This window comes from Corvus brachyrhynchos, unplaced genomic scaffold (assembly GCF_000691975.1).
Source record: "Corvus brachyrhynchos isolate BGI_N302 unplaced genomic scaffold, ASM69197v1 scaffold103, whole genome shotgun sequence".
Classification (NCBI taxonomy): domain Eukaryota; kingdom Metazoa; phylum Chordata; class Aves; order Passeriformes; family Corvidae; genus Corvus; species Corvus brachyrhynchos.
In genome coordinates this window covers 700,668-725,571 of record NW_008237436.1, presented here as the reverse complement: position 1 = coordinate 725,571, position 24,904 = coordinate 700,668, and the positions used below count along the sequence as shown (strand labels likewise).

The following is a 24,904-nucleotide window of genomic DNA, read 5'->3' as shown; positions in this document are numbered from 1 at the left end:
CCCCCCGAGGATTACTGAAATCTCTGCATTAACCACCGAATAATGACAATGTTCTGCAGCCTGGAGCTGTGACTAAGGATTTGGTCACAGAGGCTACAGGGTAGGGAACCTAAAAGCTGCCATTGAAAAAATATATTGTAATAGAAGTTATTTCCTTTCTAAGCAATTAAGCACCCAACCTTGTTTATCGCAGGTACTTTTCACTTGGCAGTGTGCAGTTAGGAAAATCTAGCTATGAGAGACAGCCCTGCTGTTTCTGTGATGATCATGAAAAAAAAACGCCCCCACAGGTTCAGCAAGGTTCTGTTAAAACTTCTTGCTCTGTAACTCCAACCACTGCTTCTGAAGTGTTGCAGCTGAAAATGTTCACTTTCCACATTCATCATCACCTTCACTTATATATATTGTTACATACTAGCCCTTTTAGGACTCCACAGATACTCCCACTTAAGGCCTGACCTGAGGGTCAGGCCTTAAGACTCCAAGTGCACAGCCACTTTTTTGGTGATGCATACAGTTCCTGGCTTCCTCCTCCTCCTCAGATCTGTGACTGCTCATTCCCACTCCCACTGCATCCTTTCAACTGTGCCAGCGCAAACATTTATGTGGCCATGCTGGGAATCAAACAGGGGAATTGATCCAGCTAAAAATAACTCTTTTTTTTCCAAGTCAATTTTCACGCAGAGCAGTTCCTGATGTGGCACGGTTGTGGAAAACTGGTGGGCAGCAGGATCAGGATGTGAGGTTGGGAGACCAGGATGTCCCCCTGGCATCTGGTTATGTCGGCTCAAGCTGATCGGGACAGAAGGTACAAGTTTTCAATAATTTCCCATCTGACTATTCAGCTTGCTATTTATTGCACTGGTCTTTCAAGCAATAAATGGCTTGAAAAAGAAAAGAACACGAGAACCAGATGCCCATAATATTTTTCCAAAGTGTACTAGGAAGCACAGGCATGGCCCAAGGAGCTTACCTCTTGAAGAAGACAGAAAATAATAAAACATACATTATAATCTGAAGCACACAGGTACAAAACCAGTGAGTGACACTGCTGATCAGTGCAAGGAAAGGGATAGGAATTATGTCAAAGAGAACCAGTCTTTAACCACTTTGGGAAAGACTGAGAAGAAACAGCAGAAAACCCAAAGTTCCAGGCTGGCCAACATGGTGTTATTGGAGTACCCAGGCTTCAACTGCTTTCCAACAGCTCCCTTCGTCTCAAAGAATCACAGAATTGGTGAGGTTGGAAGGGACCACAGTGGGTCATCTGGTCCAACCTCCGTGCTCAAGAAGGGTTGTTCTAGAGCAAATTGTACTGAATTGTGTCCAGGCAGTTCTTGAATATCTCCAGTGAGGGAGACTCCACAACCCCTCTGGATAATCTGTTCTAGTGCTCAGGCACCAGCAAAGTAAAGAAGTTCTTCTTCATGTTCAGGTGGAGCTTCCTGTGCATCAGTTTCTGCCTGTTGCCTCTTGTCCCATTGCTTGGCACCACTGAGAAGATCCTGGCTCCATCCTCTTGACATCTTTCCTTCAGATTCTTATATACATTGATGAGGTCCCCTCTCAGCTGTCTCTTCTCAAGGCTGAACAGGCCCTGCTGCCTCTGGCTTTCCTCATAGGAGAGATGCTTTGGTCCCTTAATCATCTCTGTCACCCTTAACTGGACCTGCTCCAGGAGCTCCCTGTCTCTCTTGTGCTGAGGAGCCCAGAACTGGACACAGCACTCCAGATGTGGCCTCAGCAGGGCTGAGCAGAGCGGCAGGATCACCTCCTTCGACCTGCTGCCAATGCTCTTCCTAATGTACCCCAAGATCCAATTGACCTTCTTGGCCACAAGGACATGCTGCTCATGGACAGCCTGCTGTCCACCAGGATCCCCAGGTCCTTCTCTGCAGAGCTGCTTTCCAGCAGGTCGGCCACCAGCCTGCCCTGGTGCATGGGGTTATTCCTCCCCAGGTGTAGGACCCTTCATTTGCCTTTGCTGGGCTCCAGACAGTTCTTTGCCCATCTCTCCAATCTGTCAAGGTCCTTCTGAAGGGCCACTCCTCCAGGCTTTGTGTCAGCAGACTTGCTGAGAAGGCATCTATGCATTCACCAAGTTATTGACGAGTAAGTGAAACAATACTGGGCCCAGAATTGAACCTGGGGGGACATCAAAAGTGACAGGCCTCCAACGAGATCCTGTGCCCCAGATCATGAGCCTCAGGGATCTGCCATTTAGAATCCACCTCACTGTCCAGTCATCCAGTCCACAGATTCTGAGTTTGCCTATGAGGATGTTGTGAGAGACATTGTCAAAAACCTTGCTAAAATCAAGGTAGACAACATCCACTGCTCTCCCCTCATGCATCCAGGTAGTTGCACAAGGTCCATGAGTAGTGGGCAGTGTGTATTTGTAGCTATGAATCTGGGCTGAAATACTCTTATTACTGGGATGAGTGAGGCAGCATTGGTTTGCTAATAAAAACACCAGAAAATTGTGACCAAAAAGGAAGGAGCCTTAAAAAAGCATTTCAAAAAAAGTTATAATTTCTTACAAATTATTTTAAAAAAGCAAGTTTGAAAGCAATTTTTGCGATCTTTCCCTCTGAGAGCTGCCTTTTTTATTTCACAGTGGGTAACTGAGTGGCATGATGAGGATTAAGGCAGAGCAGATCCAAGTCATATTAGAAACCACTGAGAAATAAGGCTGGCTCATCACTGCTTTAAGGTTAAGTTCAAGGAGTTTTTCCAATGTTTTGATCGAAATAAACAGATTTTATCCTACTGTTAAATTAATGACAATGTCTGCTTCTTTAAATGACAAACACACTTTTGGAAAAGGTTAGTTGCTCAAAGTCACAATACTAATTTAAAGGACACTGCTCACAGAAAGATAGGTATAATAAAAGGAAATGCAAACTATTACCTTTGTGAACATACACTACAGATATTTTCAGTGATAAAATTGTCAATAAACTCTTAATTTAACATTTTATTGTCATTGAGCTTAGCAAGTGTAGATCCAAGTCATATCCATGAAGAGTTAAGATACACTCAAGGCTAAAGAAAAATAGCCCACTCTGGTCAAAATCATTTATTTGTAAAGGGAACTGGGGTTGTGCCTGTGCACCCAGAAGACAGGCAGGTGCATATCTGGATTTTGGTTAGATGAGGAGTGAACCTGGAGAAATCCCACAGAAATCAGTGTCATTGTCCTAGCAATAAAAAGGTGTGTAAGAGTGTAATTTTAGCCAACAGGCATACGCAGACTCCAGTCTCTCCACCACTCTCTACAGCATCAAAAAGGATATATTAAATAAGTAGCATGATAAGGAATGTCTTTATTCTGTAGCAAACCCTGCTTTAGAGGGGGAGTTGAAAGCATTCTTGAATTTTAAGCAGCAAGAACTTCAGTAGGAGGTTCTCTCTGGCAACAGTTGAAAAGGCTGAAGAAGACATTCGCACAAAAATGCATCAAATTCCAGAAATTCGACAAGACCGGGTTATGAAGCTGAACAGGGTTGTTTAAAGCAGCTGGCAACTCTCTGATTTATTTCACCTGTCCTTTTCATACTGCCAGGGAGAGTCTGCCCCACATGTGAGAATCAAGTCATCACTGCAGGCCTGATATCATGCCAACTCTCCTGAATAGCAAAAAAAAAGTCTATTCTGTTTAATTGCCAGGTGTCAAGCAGACTCATTACAGTGTACAGAAGGCTCTCTGTGCCACAGATCAACCTGAAGAGGCTTATCTTTGTGGCTGCTGTCTATACAGACATAATTAAATAAAAGCAGATGGAGGAGGCACTAAATAATTATGACTGCAAGATAAATAAAATGCTGGGTAAGTAACTTCAGAAGTATAATTTAAGCATCTTAGATAAATAAAAAGTATCAGCATCTTCTGTGATGTTTTCACACTGAGGTAGTTCAGAAAATTAAAATAATCAAGAAAACAATGAAGTGAAGTATTAAACTAAAAATATTAAATATGTGTGACACACACATAATAGAAAACAGGTACAAAGTCATTCTGACTCACTCTTCCTACAGGCAAATGCAAATATTCTCTGTGTCTTTTGCTAACGCATGTGCCAATTAATCTTGCAATCACATTATCACAAAACCGTGTTGTTTGGCACTTTTTTTTATTTCACAGAACATAAAGGAGCTGTCCCTGTTCTTTACAGCCACAACTCCATAGAGATCTAATCACGGGGACATGCCAAAGGGTCGCTTTAGCTGTGCTAGATCTTGCCTGGCAGGCCCAGCTATACAGGATTTCCTGGAGTTTTTGCAGTGAGGTGTATCGATGCCTTGGTCCTTCTTCAGCTATCAGACATAGACCCCAAGTCACTGTGCTGCTCAGTGTATCAAGGTCCCACTCCTACAAACAGTAAATTTTCCATCAACTTCCAAGCGCTCTGGTTCCCCACCAGGTGCCCCAGGTGCAGACACCAAGCCACGACAATCGATTGCGCTGCCATGCTCTTCACACAATAAACTCGTGCAAGGGGCAGGGGCTGCCAGCCTGGCTCTGGGCACCTGTGCTTTCCTACTGCCCCCTAAAAGATGAAAGGGAGAAAATCTGTTTCTCTTTGCATTCACAGTGAGATACGGGAGCATATATCAATAAGACTGTTCACTCTCGGCTGAGGTACCCAGCTGAGCATCCCTTCTGGAACCAGAAAATAGAAAAGAAAGAAAAACTTGTCAGACTCCTGCAGCCTGAAGGTTAAAATGCAGGAAGACAGTGTGTACATGGGGAGCTTTTGTGAAATGTTTTGCAGCTGCGTTCCCCTAACACAGCTATATCTAAAGAACAGTTAAGAACATGAGGATTTGAAGTAAGTGCAGTGCCAACCTAAAAACCCCGTTCAGCCCACCGCTGGTCTTAAATGTTTCTTTGTAAATATGACATTGTGTAGCCTGCTGCAAAGTATTGTTTGTTCAGTGCCAAGTAGTCTGCAGTGCCATTAACTGCTCCTGGGAAAGATCCAGTTAGAAAGTGGGACAAAATATCCAAACAACACTTTTGAAAGAATATCTAATCCACATTGCCTTAACCCTCTAAATACGTATCTGCGTAACAGAATAAAAGTGCAGGTATTGCATATTTTACAGATACATAAGATGACCACATAGTGGCCCTATGAGATCCTTGATCCACAATCTCCTTTCTGATCTGTGTGGCAGATCTATTCCTTGCTTGCATGCCTTACTGGTTTTCTGTCCAGAGGTTTACAGGACTATGTTCTTTGTACACAGAGAAAATAAAATGTCCTTAACAAATGTCACACATAACAAAAAAGCTCTAACCTACAAATATATCAGTGGAAAATATTACATTTTCTAAAATGGTCTTTCAGTGGGTGTGACCCAAGATCATAGAAACACACTCTTGTTTCATCAGTCACAAAAGGTAACTAAGCACAGCAAGCTCAGCCGTGCTTTTCAGCAATCTAGGAAGTCAACCAGCCAGAAGGTTGAAAACCAGTCATCTAAACAAGCATATATAATCTTTGTCCATGAAAGAAGCTATGACCTCTTTTGAACCATGCGATAGTATTCATTATTGCAAGAAAAGCTTCACAAAGGGAAGAAAATTAGCTGTGTCTTTCAGTTAGGACATGCCTTCTGCACAGCCGGACTACACAAAGCCATTTAATTATGGCAGCAAAGAGCTCAGCAGGGTAACTTGCCTTGAGAAACAGTGTGTGTTAGATTGTGACCAACACTGCACAGTCACCCATCAGCTTGGGCTGCACACAGTATGTATTCCCATCTGTCTCAAGAATGCCAGGCAGATAATCCTGTAGTCATAACCTACTGTAAGGAAGAGGCACATGACAGCTGGGTCAGTGGCTACACTTGAACCCCAGACTTGGAAGGCCTCTATTCAACACTTCTTTAAATTCAAGTTTCAAAAAGTTTCTAGCCTCCTATCTGTAAAAGGGAAAGTATCACTTGCATCTGTGCTGAGGCACTGTGAAGACAAAAATTTTCCAGAAAGATACTTTTATAACTTACAGTATAGAATTCTGTCAATCAGCTTTGCCAGAGATGACATCAAACTGTGTACTCAAATAATGAAGGAAAAAAAAATTATGCAGTCTTAATCTCCCTCAAATCTTTCCTATTTTGCCATCCTGTTTAGCCCATCTCATCCATCTCACAGACTGATTAGCTTCATTAGAGATGCACCTGTCTTCTCAGTTTAACTTGTGAGTACTTGAAGACAGGCTGCAATGAAAAATCTGATGTCAACCTGTGAATTCACATTCAAAACCGCTGAAACCAGAGTCCTGTGGCAACCGTTGCTTCCCGTTCCCATTTATCCACTGTTCAAGATCTCTGAAAACCACACTACCATTCCCTTTGGTTTACAGCAACCCCAGCCTATTTTCAAAGTGGACTTACATTCCCAGTCTGGAAGCAGCCCCTCTCACCATCTGTTTGCAAGACAGAAGACTCTCCATTGTCCTTATGTCTTTGGAGGTTAAGAAAAATCTCTGATATTTTAAAGACAATATAAGTGGTCTGGATTTAAATGGGAACAACCACTAGCATGATGACTAAGGAATGCTTGCTGGATACAGCATAAAGTACTTCAAAGAGTGTCCTGGGAGGAGAGGGGAGAAATGAGAAGAGGAATCAAAGAGATTTCATGCAAGAGACATGAATGGTTTCCAGATGTAAGATCAAATGCAGGTCACTGTGTCAATGGATCAGTACACAGGTCACCATGTACTGAATTCAGAGGTAAGTGGAAGTAGTGGAGGCTGTTATACTCTTGCCAAAATCTAAATTAAGACAATATTCACAACAAGCAAGCAGAAAAATATAAAAAGTTAGGGGGCGGGAAACTAATAAAGTCCAACCCCTTTTCACCCCAAACTTCACCTCCTCCTAGGTCTTCTCTATCTTTGGCTTTATTGTTTGCAGTTGCAGCTGATTCTGTGTAGATCCTCTGTATTATTTACTTTTGCCCTGTTCACTGGGTGTTTTCTTCCAGAACAAAAGTACAGCAAAAGATTTGCAGTTTCAAAACTGATTAAACAATTAGCTCATGCTTCCTCTCCACCTAAAAATGATGGCCAGCTTCACTGTAGACTGATGGGCTACACCATCCTTTGGCTGGGAAACAGAGACACCCATCTACAGACACAGAGTCCATCATATCTTCCTACAAATACCAGGTGCTATTAAAGCAAAACTACTGCTAATCCCTCATTTAGGGAAATAATAAAATAAACAAAAAGCATGATTTCTGAAAAGGCATGCTATTTGATCTGATGCTTTTCAAACTGGATCCTAACAGCTTTCACGGAGGCTGAATTAAGGTCTTTTGAAATTTGTAAAGATTATTGCTGACCTATTTAAAACAAAAATAAACAAAACTAATGGGAAAAAAAATCATTCTGCTCTCTTATTTTTACTACAAAGAGAGACAGTCACACAGCCTAAAATCACAACCAGGTATAAATTTTGACCATTCTCAAGAGAGCCACTGAGATGAAAGCATTTGCTTGCTGAGCTTCATTGACTGAAAAACACTTGACTGGGTACATTTAAAAATGCTGCTTATCTGAACTGTTTTAAGAGATTAGTTTGTATATTTATTATGTTAATATTTCCCAAGTAAGAAGATTTGCAGTGACTTATTACAGGACATATAACTTTGCAGAGCCCTGAGTCATTTAAGCTGGTACCTTAGTCACTAAATGCCAGCTACACTACTGCACACCACCTCAGTCTGTCCCTGGCAGTAAGCCAGTTTTGCATAGCAGGATATTTTTCAGTGGTTTATATTTTCACTGTCACTAGCACGTCAGTAAGACTGCATATCTTTTGAGCTCTGATTAATTTTGCCTTGACACTATTGAAATGCCAAGTATGACTTTAACTCAGGTTCAGAAATGTTAATCAGTTTTGAAATATCCATAGATTGCATATATATCAAGGCCTATAAATACTCAGAGGCATCTGTCAGGATCCACATGGCATTAGCAGTCTTGTTTCTCTCCAGGCCCACAGTCAGGTGTTCATCAGTACTGATAACGAAATACATCATCTTGAAACAAAAGGATGTGGCCTTTTATTAGAGTCTTCTAAGATAAAAAATATAAAGACATAACTCTTCTAAGATATACATTAACTTGCATTCTCAAATAATATTTTGATTATTTACTTTTTCAGAGCTGCCACTGGCCACATTGGTAAAAAAATTCTGTCTAAATATTGATGTCCAAAAAAAAAAAAAATTCCCAGAATCACAGAATATTCTGAGTTGGAAGGCACCCACAGGGATCATTGACTCCACCTCTTAAGTGAATGGCCTGTACAGGGATCTAAAATCCTGTGTCTTGGATCTCTGCATAATTAGATCATAATCATAATGTGATTTCTGTGGTTTAAACCTCTACCATTATGCTAGGTATAAAATTTATAGGAATCTCCAGACTTCAGGATATAAAATACTCATTAATTTTGTGAAAGAGGAAGAAACTTCCCCCAGAGCAATTTTATTGCTGAACAGTCTGCTACACTGTATTAGGTCTCCTACTTACGCTGGAGCATTTCATGCTGGAAACACCAAGATCCTGTACTTCAAGCCCTCATGCTAAGCTAGAGAATAACCTGTATTCTTATATTCAGCTTAGTAGGAAAAAAAGCTCACAGAAACTATGAGCTATGCCTTCATCCACAAACCAGCCAATCAATGTACTCAGCCAACCTGGAAAAAACAAAAAGAGCTTTCAGTCCATAGCCAGAGGTTCATGCACTGAAAATTGTGCTCTGGAAAGACCATTCCCAGAAGAAAGGGTATGGCCATGTTTTCCAGCCAGATCTAAGTCAGGGCTGATTTCAGTGGCACTGTGACAATTTGCACGGGCTGGGTACCTGGCTCCACGTTCGGAAGTGGCACCTGGAGCACACAGCTCTTGCTGCAGCCGCTGCCCTTCAGAGACACGGTGGATGCTTGGAGTCACTGCTAGAAAGACCCCTCTGCTTTCTTGGCGCAGCTAAGCCTCCTCCTCCTCAGGGAACTTAAGATGCTCACTGAGATGTAAACTACAGCCAGCCTATCCACCAAAAAGAGGTTGTGCCAGTGTATGCATGGGATTGACCAGTCCCCATCACGTGGGGACTTCCAAGGAAGGGGGGTGCCTTGAGGAAAATTCCCAGCGGATTTTCTCCCACCAGGAACAACAGAGCACAAAGGTCTCTCCTGCAAAGAAGGTGGGGAACTGTCCATAATCTCCAGCTTTCCTGAGGTGTTAAAGAAAAACCTAAATTGTTTCAGGATGCTCAAGACTGTATACATTTGGAAACTCTGCCTACAAGGGCACGAGGGAGACCTTAGGGTAGAGAACAGAAAGACATTCTTTTAGGAAAACTGAAAGGACAAGAACTAACACCTTCTAAAGGGCATAAGGAAAAATTTCAATTGGAAGCCTCATTCCGAAAATAATTTATGGTCTCTCAAGCTTGGCTGCCGTGGTCTTGGCAGTGAGGCACAGATCTGTCGGTCTCTGAGTTACCTCAGAATGCGGAGCTCACTTTTAAGAACTGTTAAGCTTCACTTTGAATTAATTTTTAATTAGGTACTTTTTAAAATTTTACTGAGAAACCATAACACATTATTTTTGGAAGTTCAGTTTGGCAGAATGAAAAAGGGCTAGCATTGCAGAAGGGCTGGCACTCTGCAAATAAAGACCTTTTAGAGCGCACCCGAAAACCACTTATACTTTGGCAAAACCACTTACAGTTGTACAAATTTGCCCAGTATCCATCTAGAGAATATGTTTCTCTGCACTGAGGAGAAGGTACCAGTAATGAGAACAAGAGATGCCAGGCCTGTGCTGGGGTGCTCATCTTGCCTCACCCCACCTACCAAAGACTGAGCATGCAACACTAAAAGGAAAACAACTGCATTTGCTCTCTGTGTTCCCATGCTCATACACACAAACACTTTCCTACCAAACCAACCTCCTCATCTGTTTTTGAAAAGAAAATTCACAGACTTCCTAAGCAGTCTGGGTTGCAGGCTTGTCTAACAACCTTGGGCTGTCAATCCAGCAGCAGTCCACTAGGTCTGCTTTAAAAATGAAGCTGTGATTAGCTTGAGGGAAATAAAATTTGCGTCTTACAGCAAGCTCTTAAACTGCACTTTCGACAATCTTCAATGATACAGAAAGGGAAGGAGCTCCTTTTTGCTGTCATTATATGTGAAAAACACTTGCAGGCTGACCTGGCTTCTCATATATTACTTTTCTACAGAGATTTGCAGCAGTGTCTGAATCGTCTTCCCCCACCTGCTCTGCCAAATTCTTATGGTACAAGCACTTCGAAAAAAAAAGCACAATTGCTTGAAATTACACTAGAGTCAAATGTTGATAAAAAGGTGTCACAGAGGGAATGAAAACTAACTGCTGTGAAATTTAATGAAACCCACTGTGTGCCAAGGGCATAGGCAGCCAAATTGAATTTTAAAAAGTGCCAAGCAGAGAAGCTTGTAATCAGAGTAGCCACTATGTTAGATGAGATAAGCAGAATTACTTTTTTCTATCACTAGATCAAAACAGACTGCAATTCTTATGCATGAGATGAAAAGTTACAGTATTTATCTTCCCGGCTTCCTGTGTTCTCAGCACCGGATCTCCGGCTTAGTGGCATGAAATGGAATTTGCCGCCTCCAGTGTAAGGCTTGTCCCAACCCTCGCACAGTTCTTTCCTGACAGTTTTTATTGCAAATTGTTATGGAAAAGAGGAACAAGCTAATCAGAGTTGTTAATGGCTCAGCATAAACTATCTTCAGCCATGGTGGCCCCTTCCACAGCCTGGGCAATGAACTGAAGTCAATAGGGGAGAATAGGAAATAGAAGATAATGCCAGCATAGGACAAGGACCCTGTTCAACAGTGCTCACATGGAGAACAGTTGCCAGAGCATCACTCCACTGCAGCCTGTAAAGGAATCATTTTACTCCTTAATTATTATAACAGCATATTTTGAAACTGTGCTAAGAAAAGCCTGATCTCCCAAACAGAACTGCTTGCATTCATTTGGGGAGTAATCCCTCAAACTCTGGTTAAGGACATGGGACAAAAATGCTGTGCAGCCCATCTTTGTTGGAAACAGCTTCAGTACATTAATTTCTTCAGCTGTTTAGGGGGTTATCAGTAGTCTTGGCTCTGGGCCACCCAGCGTGGCTCAGGGTCTGCATCTTTGCCTCACTGATGAGTTTCAACACTGCAACCTGCTTGAACTTGTAACCTGGCCCAAATAGCCAGATTCTCCTTTTAATGGTCTGCTAGGAAAGCTGGAATACTTTCTGGAGAAAAAGTTTCTAGCAAGAGAGGAGATTTCCAGTACTGAACAAAGCTCTCCAAAACCAGCCATTGTGTTTCTTATAAAAGGATTTCTCATAAAAATGTCCTGACTTTTACCTGTTGATTTTGCAGAATGTGCCTGTAATGGTTTCGGGGCTTGTGTTGGCTGTAAAGAGTTTTATGCCAGTATTTAGTGCCATTCATCATGTTTTTACTGCCAGAAAAAGAACTTGAAAACTAACAGAATTCCTTGAAATCTAAAACACTCTATAGCACAGAAGCCTTATGTTTCCTATTTTCCTGTGCATAACCCATACCACATCTGAAATACCCTCTGCAAGTCAGCAGTACCAAAGAATACATCTGTCTGCAGGTATGGCAAATGGACTTTACAAGGAAGTGAAGTTCCTCTCCTCTCACAGCCCTCTCCATTCCCACTTCCCCTGCTTCCCTCCCTCCCTGCCTCTGACTACTCTCTCCTCTGCTCATACCTTTCTGAAGATGCATTTGAAGTAAAGGAGCTTTTAGGGAAATAGAGGTCATCTGAACTTTAGCCCTGAAAGTAATACGTTTGTCATTTGTTACTAAGCCAAAATTTAGAGGTCTCCTTTTACTTACTCCTTTACAAAGCACACAAGAAATGAGTCAGCATCAGTTCTTATCATATTAGAAATGAAATAAACCCAAATCTCCCTCAATTTCCCCATCTGACTTTGTTTCAGTTAGGACTTCTTTGGAGCAGCAACTGCCTCTGCCTTTTTCCATATCACAATGGATTTCAAGAGTTTCCTCTATTATAACACCAACAACCATAACAGAAGCAACACGGTACACCTGGGAATGTTTGTACAAATTTGCCAGACAGATTGTACTAATCTCCAAACGACATTCAAAGCTCATAGTCATGTAGCAGCACCTGGGCTGAGTCAGAGCAAAATTTGAAGCAAATTTTCTCTCACGCATACGCTCCCGAAGGTCCCTCAACATCAGTCTACCCTGGTTTCTATAAATTCCCCAAACAAAGCACTTTATAGTACATCCTAGTAACCCTTCCCAGTAACTGGCATTCAGCTGTACTGTGCCTGATCTGAATGACTTGTAATGCTCCGAATATCAAGTTTGTCCTCAATTAAAAATAAAAAAAAAAGTATTCATAAATAGGCTTTAATTTAGCTGCAGGCTTAGACAAAAACCTGAACTTGTGAAGAAGTCAGGGAGTGCACTCCGCAGAAGTTGTAAGGCCATTTCTTATACACCACTGTGTTAGCAGGTTTCATATCCTTTCACAGGGTGCTGTATTTCAGAAGCAGCTTCTCTTATTCCAGATTGACCATTCATGCCTTTATCTCAATACTTTCTCCAACTCCACATCCCTTTGCATTTATTAGAAAACTATTCTTCTCAAAATAACAATACCAATTTATATTACAAAGGCATCTTTATTGGGAAAAAATGCAAGACAACTGGACTGTCAGATTGGAAAAGAAAGGGTCAAATCTTTACGTTACTATAGAATTCATCTAGTGTTTATCAGAATTCTGTATTTTCTGCTTAATACTCTCTGAAGCTCTTTAGATTCTGCTACAAGATAAAATAACAATGAATTCTAATAAGTAATTGTTTAGGTGTTTCTTCATTATAATTTTTCTTCATATTCCTACAAACTACTGCCAAGCTTACATAAAAGTCTGTTAGCCTAGTAAAGAACTGTACCTGCAAATCAATTCAAAGTGGTCAGTCCTCATGAAAGATTGGGGCTTATCAGGCTTATGCAAGAAAATGTGGACTCAGCTGAGGGTGCAGCAGTCCTCTCAACAAAGACTTTTGTTCTAAGGTGTTAGTCCTCATGCAGTTAATATTCCATACCTGGGGAATTAGGTAGAATCTGGCATCCCATTAAGGTCTCTGCCCTGCCACAGAGCAGCAAACTCCTCCAAATCCCTCTAGTCACAATAAGTAGCAACAGTGCTGAGCTCCAGATCCTCCCTTCCCCTGGGTTCCATTAAGGAATACTGCTGTTGATTTCAACAGGTCGGGCTCTAAGGAAGAGCCATTCTGGAGGGGGGAAAAAGTCTGCCTCTGTTCTCAGATGTACCTGTGACATCAGGGGACTGACAGTGGAACAAACAATGTAAAGGAGATCTAATCAAGCCTGGTGAATCAGCCTTATCACCAGCATTGTCAGGGTGCAGTGACCATGCCCAATTTTTCATGCCTGAGAAGATATAGGACAGCTACTAGAAGGGATCTGTCAAACGCAATATTGCCCCTCTGACCTGTGATGTCTTGTGGTGGGAGTCATCCCAAAAACAAGGACAGGATCCTTTCTTGGTTCTCTGTGACTTAAGGCCATCTTCATATGGTCTGAATGCCACTTAGGACCTCGCACTTGTGCAATATAAAAAGCTTAACATCACTGAAGTCAACAAAGGTGTTCCACAGAACCAAAGGAAATCCTTGAGTGGGAAGCCAGCCCACATGATGGCCACCGCAAGGCAAGTGGCCGTGGTTGGAGTTTTGGGCGTACGAATACATCCTGTGTTTGTTAGTTACACCACACTCCTTCCGAACTGCTCACTGCATGGAGTCCATACACTGGCTGCTCTCAAGTTCTATGCCTCACTTCTTTGAAATGATGGAATATGAAAACTGCCTTATTTTACTTTGTGAAGCCAAAGTTAAAGTCCTAAGATAGTAGAAATGTATATTGGAGAAGTAAAAGGATGTGAGCAAGGAAAGAAAAATGTAGGTTGAATACTGTGAAAGAAAAATTCCATGTGGAATGCATAGTAAGCTGAGTTTCCTAAGAGAAATGAGGAAAAAATAGAAATTACATTGACATTTAACACCAGACTGGACGAAATCCTGGAAAATACACCACTGGGAACATTTCTGTCCTGTCAGTAGGGCATATGACTTCACTCACGCTGGAAAATATTGAAACATTTTGATGCCTGAATGAAGTTCCCAGCAATATTCAAATATCTATTGAAATATCTCAGGAAGCAAAACAAGCCAGATCTTTCAATGCAGAAACAAAATGACTAACTCCAACCCAGGTTCTGCTCTAATCAACACAAATGCAAAGGATCTGAAATGAAGTAACTCTGAATTTCCTCTGACTCCACACCAGCAAAATAGATTATTTGGTCCCCTGCCTCACGTTTTCTAAAGTTTCATTAGGTTATGCAAGCAAAACCTTTTGAAATTAAAAGTGTCACAGAAGTGCTGAGCAGCATTGTTTCTTTCTGATAAAAGAAGGGATAAAAAAGCAGGAAGACTGAACTTCATTCTACAGATAAATAAAACAGCACTCCGGGACTTCTTTAGATCAAAAATTCTGTTCTTAATGCAAAATTCTGCTTAAATGCAGCACAGCTGCAGCAATATTCAAAACATTGCTTTTATATTCAACATCAATAGGATGACAAGAGAAGCAAAGAGATTCTTCCCAATATTTTAGCAACATCTTTTTTTTATATAATACATCAGCATTTCCATTTTAAATGTGCTTCCAAAGCACCTAAAATCTTACTTGCAGAATTTGCTCCAGGCTGAAACTCTGCATGGGGCTTTTTTTTCCACTGTATTTAGTCAAAATTTATATTAGGATTAAATATAATTTTTTAAAAAAATGAATATGTATTCAAAACAATTCAGTATAAACAATTTAATTCACTGGGGTAGCTCTTCAAGAATAAAGTCATCATCAGAACCACACCCATTTAGACTAATGTCAAATCCAATAATCCTAGAATAGAAATAGTGATGTAATTTGTACTAAGTGTCACTGACTTCAAAGGACGCACAAAAATTTGCAGCCTGTGAGCACCCTGATGCTTTTTTTAGGAAGATTTTGAAACACCAGAAGAGTTATCAGAAGTGGTTGAGAACAGAATTAAAAAGCTAAGACAGCTAAGTATGAGGGCTACTCTCCACATCATTTGTCTTCTTCAAGTTACATCTCCTCTGTTTCAGCAGCATTACAACCCCTGGCTTGCTCTGCACTGTTGTGACCTTGCTGGCAGGGACGGCCTCCTCAGAGCGACTGATTCTGCACCTTAGGAGCAGTAATGTTTATCACTGATCCTTCCTTGCTAACCTGTTTCGTGAAAATGGTGGGTGCCAGCTTAAATAGCAAATTTTGCTAACCAAGTCTCCTTCAGTGGGACTCTAAGCAAACTCCCACAAAAAGCTGTGCTGTTAGATCTGTCAGGGCAGCAGCCTTTAGCAAGGCTGCAGTGGGAACTTCTGTGACCAAGGTGAAGGCAACCATACAAAACAGTATCACATCTTGAAAATATACAGAATGTAAGTCCGCACCTTTCTTTACCTCTTACAGGTAAGTACCTGCTGTCTTGGATTCCCTATCAGTCAGACCTGATGGCCCACGCATCGAGGAAAGATTCAAGTAATACAGTCTGTATCTAATTAAGAGAGCAGGAATCTAAGTAATGTCCTTTTATTAACCGATAGAGGATGTATATTGCATTGGTTCTTATATTGCATTCAGGCTTCAATCCTGAATTTGTCTTATATTTTAACTCCTATCTGAATACAGGAGAGAGAGAGAGCTGGCTTATCTTCAATAAAACATATGCTACAGAATCTTTAAGATAATTTCACTGTCTGAATTCCCTTGTCCTGAACATCTTCCCAAACAGTAACACTTCCCTGCCTTACTTATTCTGGACTCCAAATCTAAATCCAAGAATTTGACTCTAGGCTGTGCCACAGTATGTGAAGATACCTTGTAGTGCTGGGAAGCAAAGACTTAGCATAGGCACAAGCAGTCAGAGGATTCAGTTTAGCAAGTCGAAGTCTAGCTGAAAGGGATGAAGCTGCAAAACTATACAGTGCATTTAATCCTTTGGTGGGTGGCTAGAGAAAACTGGAGAAAGAACTAGTGTGAAACACACCAGCTAAGAAGCAGCTTCTATACAGGTTGTTCTGGTAAAGAAACCACAACAAAGCGCAGCTTACATGGATTAAAAGCCACCTAAGTGTTGGATCTTAAAAGAAAAAAAAAGACAAAATATTCCTTGAGAAAACATAATTTTGCAATGATATATTCTTGGTGCTACATTTTTAACATTTGCATTAATGATCTGGAAGAAAAGCAGTCAGAGTAATTCACCACTGGAACAACTTGTGGAGATCAGGCTTTTCTCAAACTTAATTAAATACCATCTAGAAGGTTTTTTTCCCTCAGAAATACACTCTAGTTCAAACTGAAATTACATGAAGGCTGTCCTATGACCCATTCTACAGCAGACCTCAGACTAAGTAGTCACAGTGTTCTCTGCTGACTTTATTATTGCTGAATCAATGAGCCTATGACATGACACACAGTCACTCACTAGCAAAATTTAAGTGTTGCTTTTCTTGTTTGCTCTTGTTCTGTTACCTTGGGGAGGCTTCTGGTCCTTTCTTTTGCCTCTCCTGCAATGTCTAAATGTGCACACAGATGCTGGATTGGTACCCAGCCTGCAGCTTGTCTTTGTCTAGGATGAGGATTGCCCTGTCACATGTTTACAGGACCACAGCAAAGTCCCTGAAGTTTTGCATTCGACAAGAGGAAGGTGTGACTAAACAGCCCTGAACACCTAACTTGCAGGTGAAGAAGAGGCCTTGATGTTGGACAGAAGCAACATCAAGCCCCTCCCTTGCCTCTCCCCAGAAGTTAGCCTTTCAAAAAATATTTTTAGGCTGAAGAGGATGGAAGAACTAAAATGTCATTTTTGCATTTTTTTTAATGTCTGTTTTTTTTCAGGTACAAATTACAGGCAGAGATGGCAAGAATATGTACAGATGGGGGAAAGGATGAAATTGCTTGGGAGAACCACAAAAGAGTCTGGGATCACTGTTTTCTTGACAGAAGTCTCTTGACCATCTCAGATCTTCACTGTTCCCGCAAGGCTTTTCTCAGTTAAATTTTCTCCCTATAGGCAGAAAATTATGCTGATCTTAGTCTTCCAGGCAGAAAGCAGAAAGCCTCGCTTCAGCTGTCAGATGAAATAATGGTTACTGGTCAGCGCCTTTTCCTCCAGCTGCACAAAAACCTTTCCCAGAAGTTTCTAGTTCCTGTAGTCAACTGGAACTACTCTTCGCAAAGCCCCTTTCTTAGCCAGCCTCAGAATCAAGACTGTTTTGCTCCCCTTGAACCCCACAGCTGTCTTTAACTGCCAGCCATGTTTCTTGAAGCACAACTTCATTTCAGTGACTCCATCTCTCCAAAGAGCCTCTTCTTACATTTTTAACTGTCTCCCCAAGCAAATCCTTTGAGGGAGAGCTTCTCTACATGACCCCACAAGGCCACAACTTAGCATTCCTTCCTCCTCTGTCCCTTACATTTTAGTATCATCTCACCTGCAAAGTCATATTCGTCCATTAATATGCAAACAACTTGCAGATTATGTTTAGATCTGTCTCTTTAAAATCTTTATCCCAAAATTGCAAAGGCTTTCTCTGAGATTTCATCACAGACAATGCAGGACCAGAACATCACCCCACACTCGACATTCTCCTCATCTTGAGGGATCAGTCCTTATTTTTCTGCCCTCTGCACCCAGCAAATGTTTGCCCTGAGCACCTTATGAGTGATGGAAACTATTATGGCCTCTACTGGCACAGAACACTTGGAGAAGGATTCTCCAGCAATTTCATATAGTACTGAGAGCATTTTTCATAAGGCCACATTTTACTTTCTGAGACAAAATCAGAAGTTGTTAGGAACTGTGTCCCCTTTTTCTCGAATAACCAAATGCTCCTTTCATCACCCCCTGTTTCAAGAGCTCTCCAGATTTTCTAACCAGCAATTCAAGGACCATAGTTTTGGGAGTTTCAGCTCTTCCACATAAGGGAAACAAGACAGAGAAATAAGGAGAGGAAGAGTAGACGCCACTGAAAACTTTGCTCATTTAACAAAGGGAGTAGCAAAACTCGTGCTTCGTTAGAGTGCAATCAATGAATGCTAAAGATGACAGTAAACGTGCCAGTTACTGACAGCCACATGGCTACCACAGTCATGGAAAGGGTTCACTTCTCACATGGCACTCAGAATCAGGGCCATAGTGACAGGTTCAGAGAGGTGTCTCAGCCAGCAGACTGGTTCATGCTCTGTTCCCTCGGATCCGTACTCTGAGCTTCGTTTAGCTGTTCTACGCAGCAAAAGGGAGTTCTGAGCTAGTGAAGATTTCATTCCTGCATGCTGACCATTTTAATGAAAAGCTTCACCTTGCCAGCGTAATGCTCTTTAAATTGGCCATCCTTGCAGTACTTGTGCCTTTTGATCCACTGCCTCTCATAAAACTGGCTAACCTTTAAGTTCATTATGTTCTTAAAAATATTGCTATGTTCTTAAAATCATTGCTCTGCATTTAGAGAGTGAAACTATTCACCAAATTAGTATGTCATATCCGAGCTACCTACCTGCAAATTTCTTGTTTCTCCATTTAAGTGGAATTGACTTGCCACGGCACAATGAAAAGGAGATCAATAATTACAGGCTCCAATTTGCCAAAGATTTGTTAGACTTCACTCCTTGCTGTCATATCCCCTATAATTATGGTCGAAGACTGTATCCATCTACATGACTGTGCCCTCAAGAGGTTACAGATAGCATAACTTTCACCTCCATTGTCATTTCTTCGAAGCAGTCCAAGAGAGATGTCCAGGAGGCATGTTCTGAGAGACCACAGCATCAGTTTGCCAGCTGTGGACTGCAGACCACTGATGTCCACTGCAGAAAAGCCTGGCCTTGGGAGGTTGGATACTTCTTGTCACCCACCACCAAATTGCCTTAGAAAAAGCTAAAAGCATTTGTTTTTCATGCACGCAATTGCTGTAATGGTTACAGAGCTGCCACGTGATCATGTATGGGAAAGGAAGCGGCTCCCACAGTTGTGAAAATGAGGAAAAGTCTATGATGCAATCTTTCTAGTAGGAACAAAAACTCCACGTTTCATCCCAGAGTCATCTTAAAATACATGTATGCTCTGTAGCCAGGATCATCTGAAATCGCAAATACAGACTAAGTACATAGGATCAAGCAATATCCAAAGAGCCCTTCTGACTCTGCCTAGATCTACAATTTCTTGCAGGTTCTGCCATTCCATTTTCATCAGAAGAGCAGATTTATGGTATAAGCACTCATGAATAATTCACTCCCTTGAGCTGCCACATGCAACTTGGGGAAATCCCAGCTATAAAACCTTGGCACCATTTAGCTAGCACAAGCTGCACTACTTTTTTACAGGTGTTATTCCACTGACCTACTTGGAGTTATTCCTCCTTCACAATGCTAGAAGAAAAGGATCAGGCTGTTTGCTTACCAGCTCTGGTAAGCAAACCTCTCTGCCCCCTCTTCATAGCAGTAAAAATGCTTCTAGTGTTGGAGTAAGTTTTAGCAACCTTAGTGCTTTGGCTCACCATAGCTTCAGTGGCTTGTACATCTACCCTGCTCTTGGGCCTCCTGTAATAATCCATTCTCCATTGGCTCACTTCCTCCTCAAGTCTGTGTTTTTTAAATCATGTGGAGAAACTTACTTGGATCCTAAACAAAAGGAACACAAGTAAAGACATAAACTAGCGACACTGAACCTGTCTTTATGCTGGTTTCTAACTTCAAGAGAAATGTGGTTTATTCCAACACTTACCCTCTGTCACTGGAGCAAGAGCCCCAGAAGGGTATGGGTGTAGATGCCTCAGACAAAAAGAAAGTGAAACCGTTTAGCCACCTCCCTGTCCTAACGAAGAGGATGAATTAATAGCATCACTCAGTGGCTGCTTATTTTCCTAGGCTTTTCCTTCATACAAAGCTAGCTGGGAGTTCTTCTCCCCAGTTAAAAAAAAAAAATTATAAACGTTTTATTTGATAAGATCTCTAAGTGGAGACCAACTAAATGACAATGAGTGCACTGCCACCAAACCATATTCAAAGCCCACATCATGATTGACAGCTAAACCTACAACTGCAATACAGGGAACAAAGAGCTGGCATTCCCTGTTTGTAAATAAGGTGAACAGCTCACGGCTATCTTGACATAAAACAACATAGTAATTATAGTGCCTAAGTTAGACATCTAAGTAAATGTAGTCATGTCATTTAAACAATTAACCTACACTGATTTATAGCAGCTAAGGATCTGATGAGGGATGTAAGAAACTCCTCTTTACCCTAATATGTCCCTTCAGTTTATCCAAATTACTGGCTTTCACCACCTGGCCTCTGCCTTGTGCCCCCCCAGTTAGGTTTTAAGCAGGTTAAGAAATTATGGTTCTCACTTTGGTCTTCTCTTACACACTTCCAGCAGTGCTGAATGAAATGCGAGACAACCATAAAAGCCAGTAGAGGGGAAAATTAGGCATGCTGTGTAACTAATGTCTGAACTGTAAGCAAAGTTGTGGGCAATTTTCATTTCATATCACAGGTTCACATTTCTTTGAATTGTCACCTACTGAGAACAAGCACTACCTGCTCATGCCCTTTCAGGCAGGATGGGATGCTGCCTGATCAGCTTGGACAAGCTTCAGGGGTTGCCATGGTGTGCTCTCAAGGAACCTCTCACCTCCTTGCCCAGGAGCCACCATCCTGCCTCAGAGAAGGGAGCACACCTTCAGCCCACACCAGTGTCATGGGGGAGCGGGGTTCCTCCTGCATCACTCGGCCATCTGCCTGCTGCTGGGGCTGCCGTGTTTGCTGGGATGGCTGTAAGCAAACAGCTGGAAGCTCCCCTGCTGGCCCTGTTCCACAGGCACACGGGGGAGCATGGTCACGAGAAAGGGGCCAAACACAAATTAAAACCAGATGAGCCGAGACAGCAGTTGGAAAGAGGGGGTGGTTAAAGCCTGTGATGGCTCTAAGAGAAAAAAGTCAGACAAAGCGGGCTTGCAGATTGTCACCAAACTGAAAACCTCCTCCACCCCCGACTGCCTGGCTGGAACTGTATAATGGAGCAGGTTTCAAGAAACCGCAGCTCCCAGAAGAGTTAACTCTCCAGCAGCTGCTGCACTTTCAAATTGTCAGACAGATTAAACACAGGAATTCCTGTGGGCCACAAAACTGAGGGAAGGGTGAAGTGATGGGTCAGCTTGCTCTAAAGTGCAGAAACTACTCAAAAATTTGGAGAGAGGACTCCCTCTGGCCAGGGGGGAGTTACACTGGTATCGTCTGGCTGGAGGCTTGGCACAGCTCCCTTTCCCTGCCTCAGCTGTCCACACCAAGCTGGACAGTTAGTGGAGTTTTTGTCTTGTGCTTCCTTAGAAGCTGCAGACATGGCATGTAACCAGACTGCCCTTGCAGGGCAAGCATGTGTTTGGAGGGGAGAGAAGTGAGGGTTCCACTACAGTCCACTCCTCTGGGGCATGAGCCAGGGTGCCTGGCTGGAATCAGACACTGCAGGGCACCCAGAAAGCTGGCACCTGCACTGCCTCAGCATCCAAAGCTCAGAGAAACATGTTACCTTATGGGGGCAAGTGAGTGCGAGCAGTGGAGCGCTTGAATAAGGCAAAAGTGAGTGCCACTGATCCGCATGTCACCGATAACAAGAGGGTGATGATTTACTGGGAAAACTGCCCTGCAAAAAGCACGCTTGTGGATCCTATTTATTGTCTCATACCCTTCAAATACTCTTACAGTTACAGAGACGCCACACAATTACAAGTTAGAAAAAGGAACAGAGGTAATTCTCCCACACACTGTCTAGCCCATGGAGCCAACAAACCTGTGGCACCATCAGCGGGCAGCGTGGGTCAGCCAGCCCAGCAGGGCTCCTCCCAGGAGATGGTAGGCCACCTCCATCAGGGATAAACAATTCACACTTCAAACCCGGGCCAAAAGCTTGTTGCCAGATCCGTGCAGTGGCAGACAGCAGAGCTGGAGGGAGCTTTGCCAGTATTAGGGGTAGGAAGGAGAAAGAGAGGTTGTTCCCATATAACACAGCCTCTCCTCTGCCAAACCACAATGCTCCATGTGGATCTGTAGCCCACATGCTTCTCCAGGTACGTCCAACTCAGCTCACAAAACTGCTGTGAAGATGCTGGCCCACAGAAGTTGACTTGCCACGCTGCTCTCAAAGGTCACATAATGACCAGACAGGGGCTTGAGCACAAGAGAGCACAGGCCACTGTGTCTTTGGGCCACTTTCAGGCAGCCACACAACCAGATCAGTCATTGAGGGAGCCAAGTGGTCTCCCTCTCTAGGAGAAAGTCTGAATCACCCCTTCCTCTTCCCAAAGCACCAGGGGAGTCTCCACACGTGCAAACAAATAGCCTGGACACCCCCATCCCCTCATCGCAAGAGCACTTACCCCCCAGGAACTGGATGCCTCCTGCCACCCTGCCCACGGTCCTGGAGATGAGCTCGGACACACAGCAGCCCATGAGCGCTGTCAGGGCCACCAAGAGAAGCAGCCCGCAGCCCAGGCCCGTCACCACCGTGCAGATCCTCCACTCGGCGCTCGGGATGGCCTGGAAGGAGGCATAGCGGCCACACTGCTCCACCATCACCGTCATCTGGCGGCTCTCATCCCGAATCGGGTAGGAACACCTCCGGAAAGTGCCGAAGGAAACAGACTTCTCCAGCTGAGACCCCAAGAGCCAGTAGGGCATGAAGAAGCCAACACAGGAGGCAGCAGCACAGAGGAAGGAGAGGAAGGCCCAGACGACGCCAGCACAGGTGAGGCTGGAGGCCATCTTTGTATCTGCTCCAAGACCCCTCACAATAGGAAGACACAAAAGTAACTGTGTATTTTAGAGCAGTTTTATGGATAATCCGGAATCTTTCAGCCTTGACAAATCCTCACACTCGGAGAAGCTTGGATCCTAACAGCCAGGGGAATATTTCCTCCCATCATGAAGTCAAAGGTCCCTAATTAAATGACAAAACACAAAAAAGGAGAAAAATACAAGTTCAGTAACACTGACATTAGAAAAAAATATTTGTCTGCCAGAGTGTTTTTCCTTCCTAGGGGACTTCTGAAGTAGACATGCCACTTTTCTGTCCCACCCTTGCAAGAAGACCCTACAATCATTCTCAGTGACACCAGCTTCTGTGGTCAGTGTGATGGTGGTGACAGGCAGCCCAGCTCGCACAGGCTGCTGTGCACATCCAGGAACACTCTGCAGCCACCTTCAGGGGCTCCCTGTGTACTTGCCTCACTCTTCTCCACTGTACATCCTGATCTTTCCAGTACCGATAGAAAAAATAGATGAGGTCTTGCTTATCCTTAGTTAGCTAGACCTTCCTCCTGCAATACCTGGATAATGTACTTCACTTTATAGATGGTCCTGCCGCTTCAGTGCAAGACCACTCACAGTGCCTAAGGTATTTCAAGATCAGACTCTTGTGACAGAAGTAAAATTTATTAGCACAACCCCAAAAGAAGTGTTACAAGACGACATTTTTTCCAGCACTCCAAGTTGTTTGGCATCTCTGTGCAAAAGTAGCCTTTTATCACTTGATGTCCCAAAGTGCCAGAAACCTGAACTCCAGGTGGGCTTCTGGTAAGTGAAGACATTGCCACATCTTTTGGATTCACCCCTACACAACTCCAAGAAGCACACAATTAAAACACAGAGGTCTCTCTTCATATTCCTGCTTGCATTCAGCCCAGCTCTTTTTTGCCTCTTCCCAGCTCAAACCCAGGAGCCATAACCCTTTTGCATCCTTCTCAGACAACTCCCAGCCTTTAAGCTCAGTATCAGTGCGGCCAAGTGCATTTGACTGTCACAGAAACCTACATGCCATTCCCAGAGGCTGGGGGTGTATTTCTTGTTAAATTCATGCTGGATCATTATTCTAACTGCATTTGTAAATTTATGATCTTTTCTCACAGTTGCTGCCAAATTAATTCTGATAGCTATTTACAAGGGCTTTTTCTTCTAAGCATGATTAGACGCCAGTCAGTGAATCCAATTCATGAAAAGGCAATAAAATGAATACTACTTCAGCACAAGGAGGGAATGTAGAGAAAGTTTGTCAGTGAAATTAGCCATGTGCACTACACAAAAGTTTGTTTACTTTTAAAACACTAAGAAGAAGAAATCTCTTCTGTAATATTAAAAAGGCCTCTGCTGCTACTGAAGAAGAGTACACCTATCCACCCATAGCCTATCCACAGAAATGCCTTTCAACCTGCAAAACGCCAAACCCCTGGGGATAAAAACTTGCCAGAGAGGCATAGGGGGGCCACCATTCCTCCAGAAGCATCATCTAGAGAAGGATCTGTCTGTGTCTTGGCGTGGCAACAAAAGTCTAAGCCAAAGTGGGTCACGGCACGTAGGGGAGTTCATTCCCTGAATCCCGGGAGGAGGTACGGCTGCAAATAGGGGACAACATGGAGGGTCGCAGGGGTAAGACCCTGCAAATCCTCCGGCTCCAGCGAGGCAGCAGCTTTGGCTCACCGGAGCCTGCCAGCTCACAGCCTGGGCGCTCTCCCGGGAGGCGGACTCGCCCCTCCGGCCCCGAAACCCCGCTCCCCGCCCTCCAGGGGTAGGAGGGGGCGGCGGAGAGATACGGGTTCCCCCGAGGGAAGGCGGCGGCCGGGAACCAAAACTCGCCGGGGTGATGCCAGGAAAAAACT

General features: G+C 43.1%; 1 protein-coding gene across 1 annotated transcript in view; it reads right to left on the bottom strand.

Moving 5' to 3' along the window:
- LHFP (lipoma HMGIC fusion partner) overlaps positions 1-23,215 on the bottom strand; it is a 136,390-nt gene extending 113,175 nt beyond the window's left edge. Inside the window, exon 1 of the mRNA XM_017731282.1 lies at positions 22,631-23,215. Coding sequence (XP_017586771.1) covers positions 22,631-23,015 — 385 coding nt within the window. The 5' untranslated portion in view covers positions 23,016-23,215. The remainder of the gene's footprint in view (positions 1-22,630) is intronic.
- Positions 23,216-24,904: the final 1,689 nt, after the last annotated feature.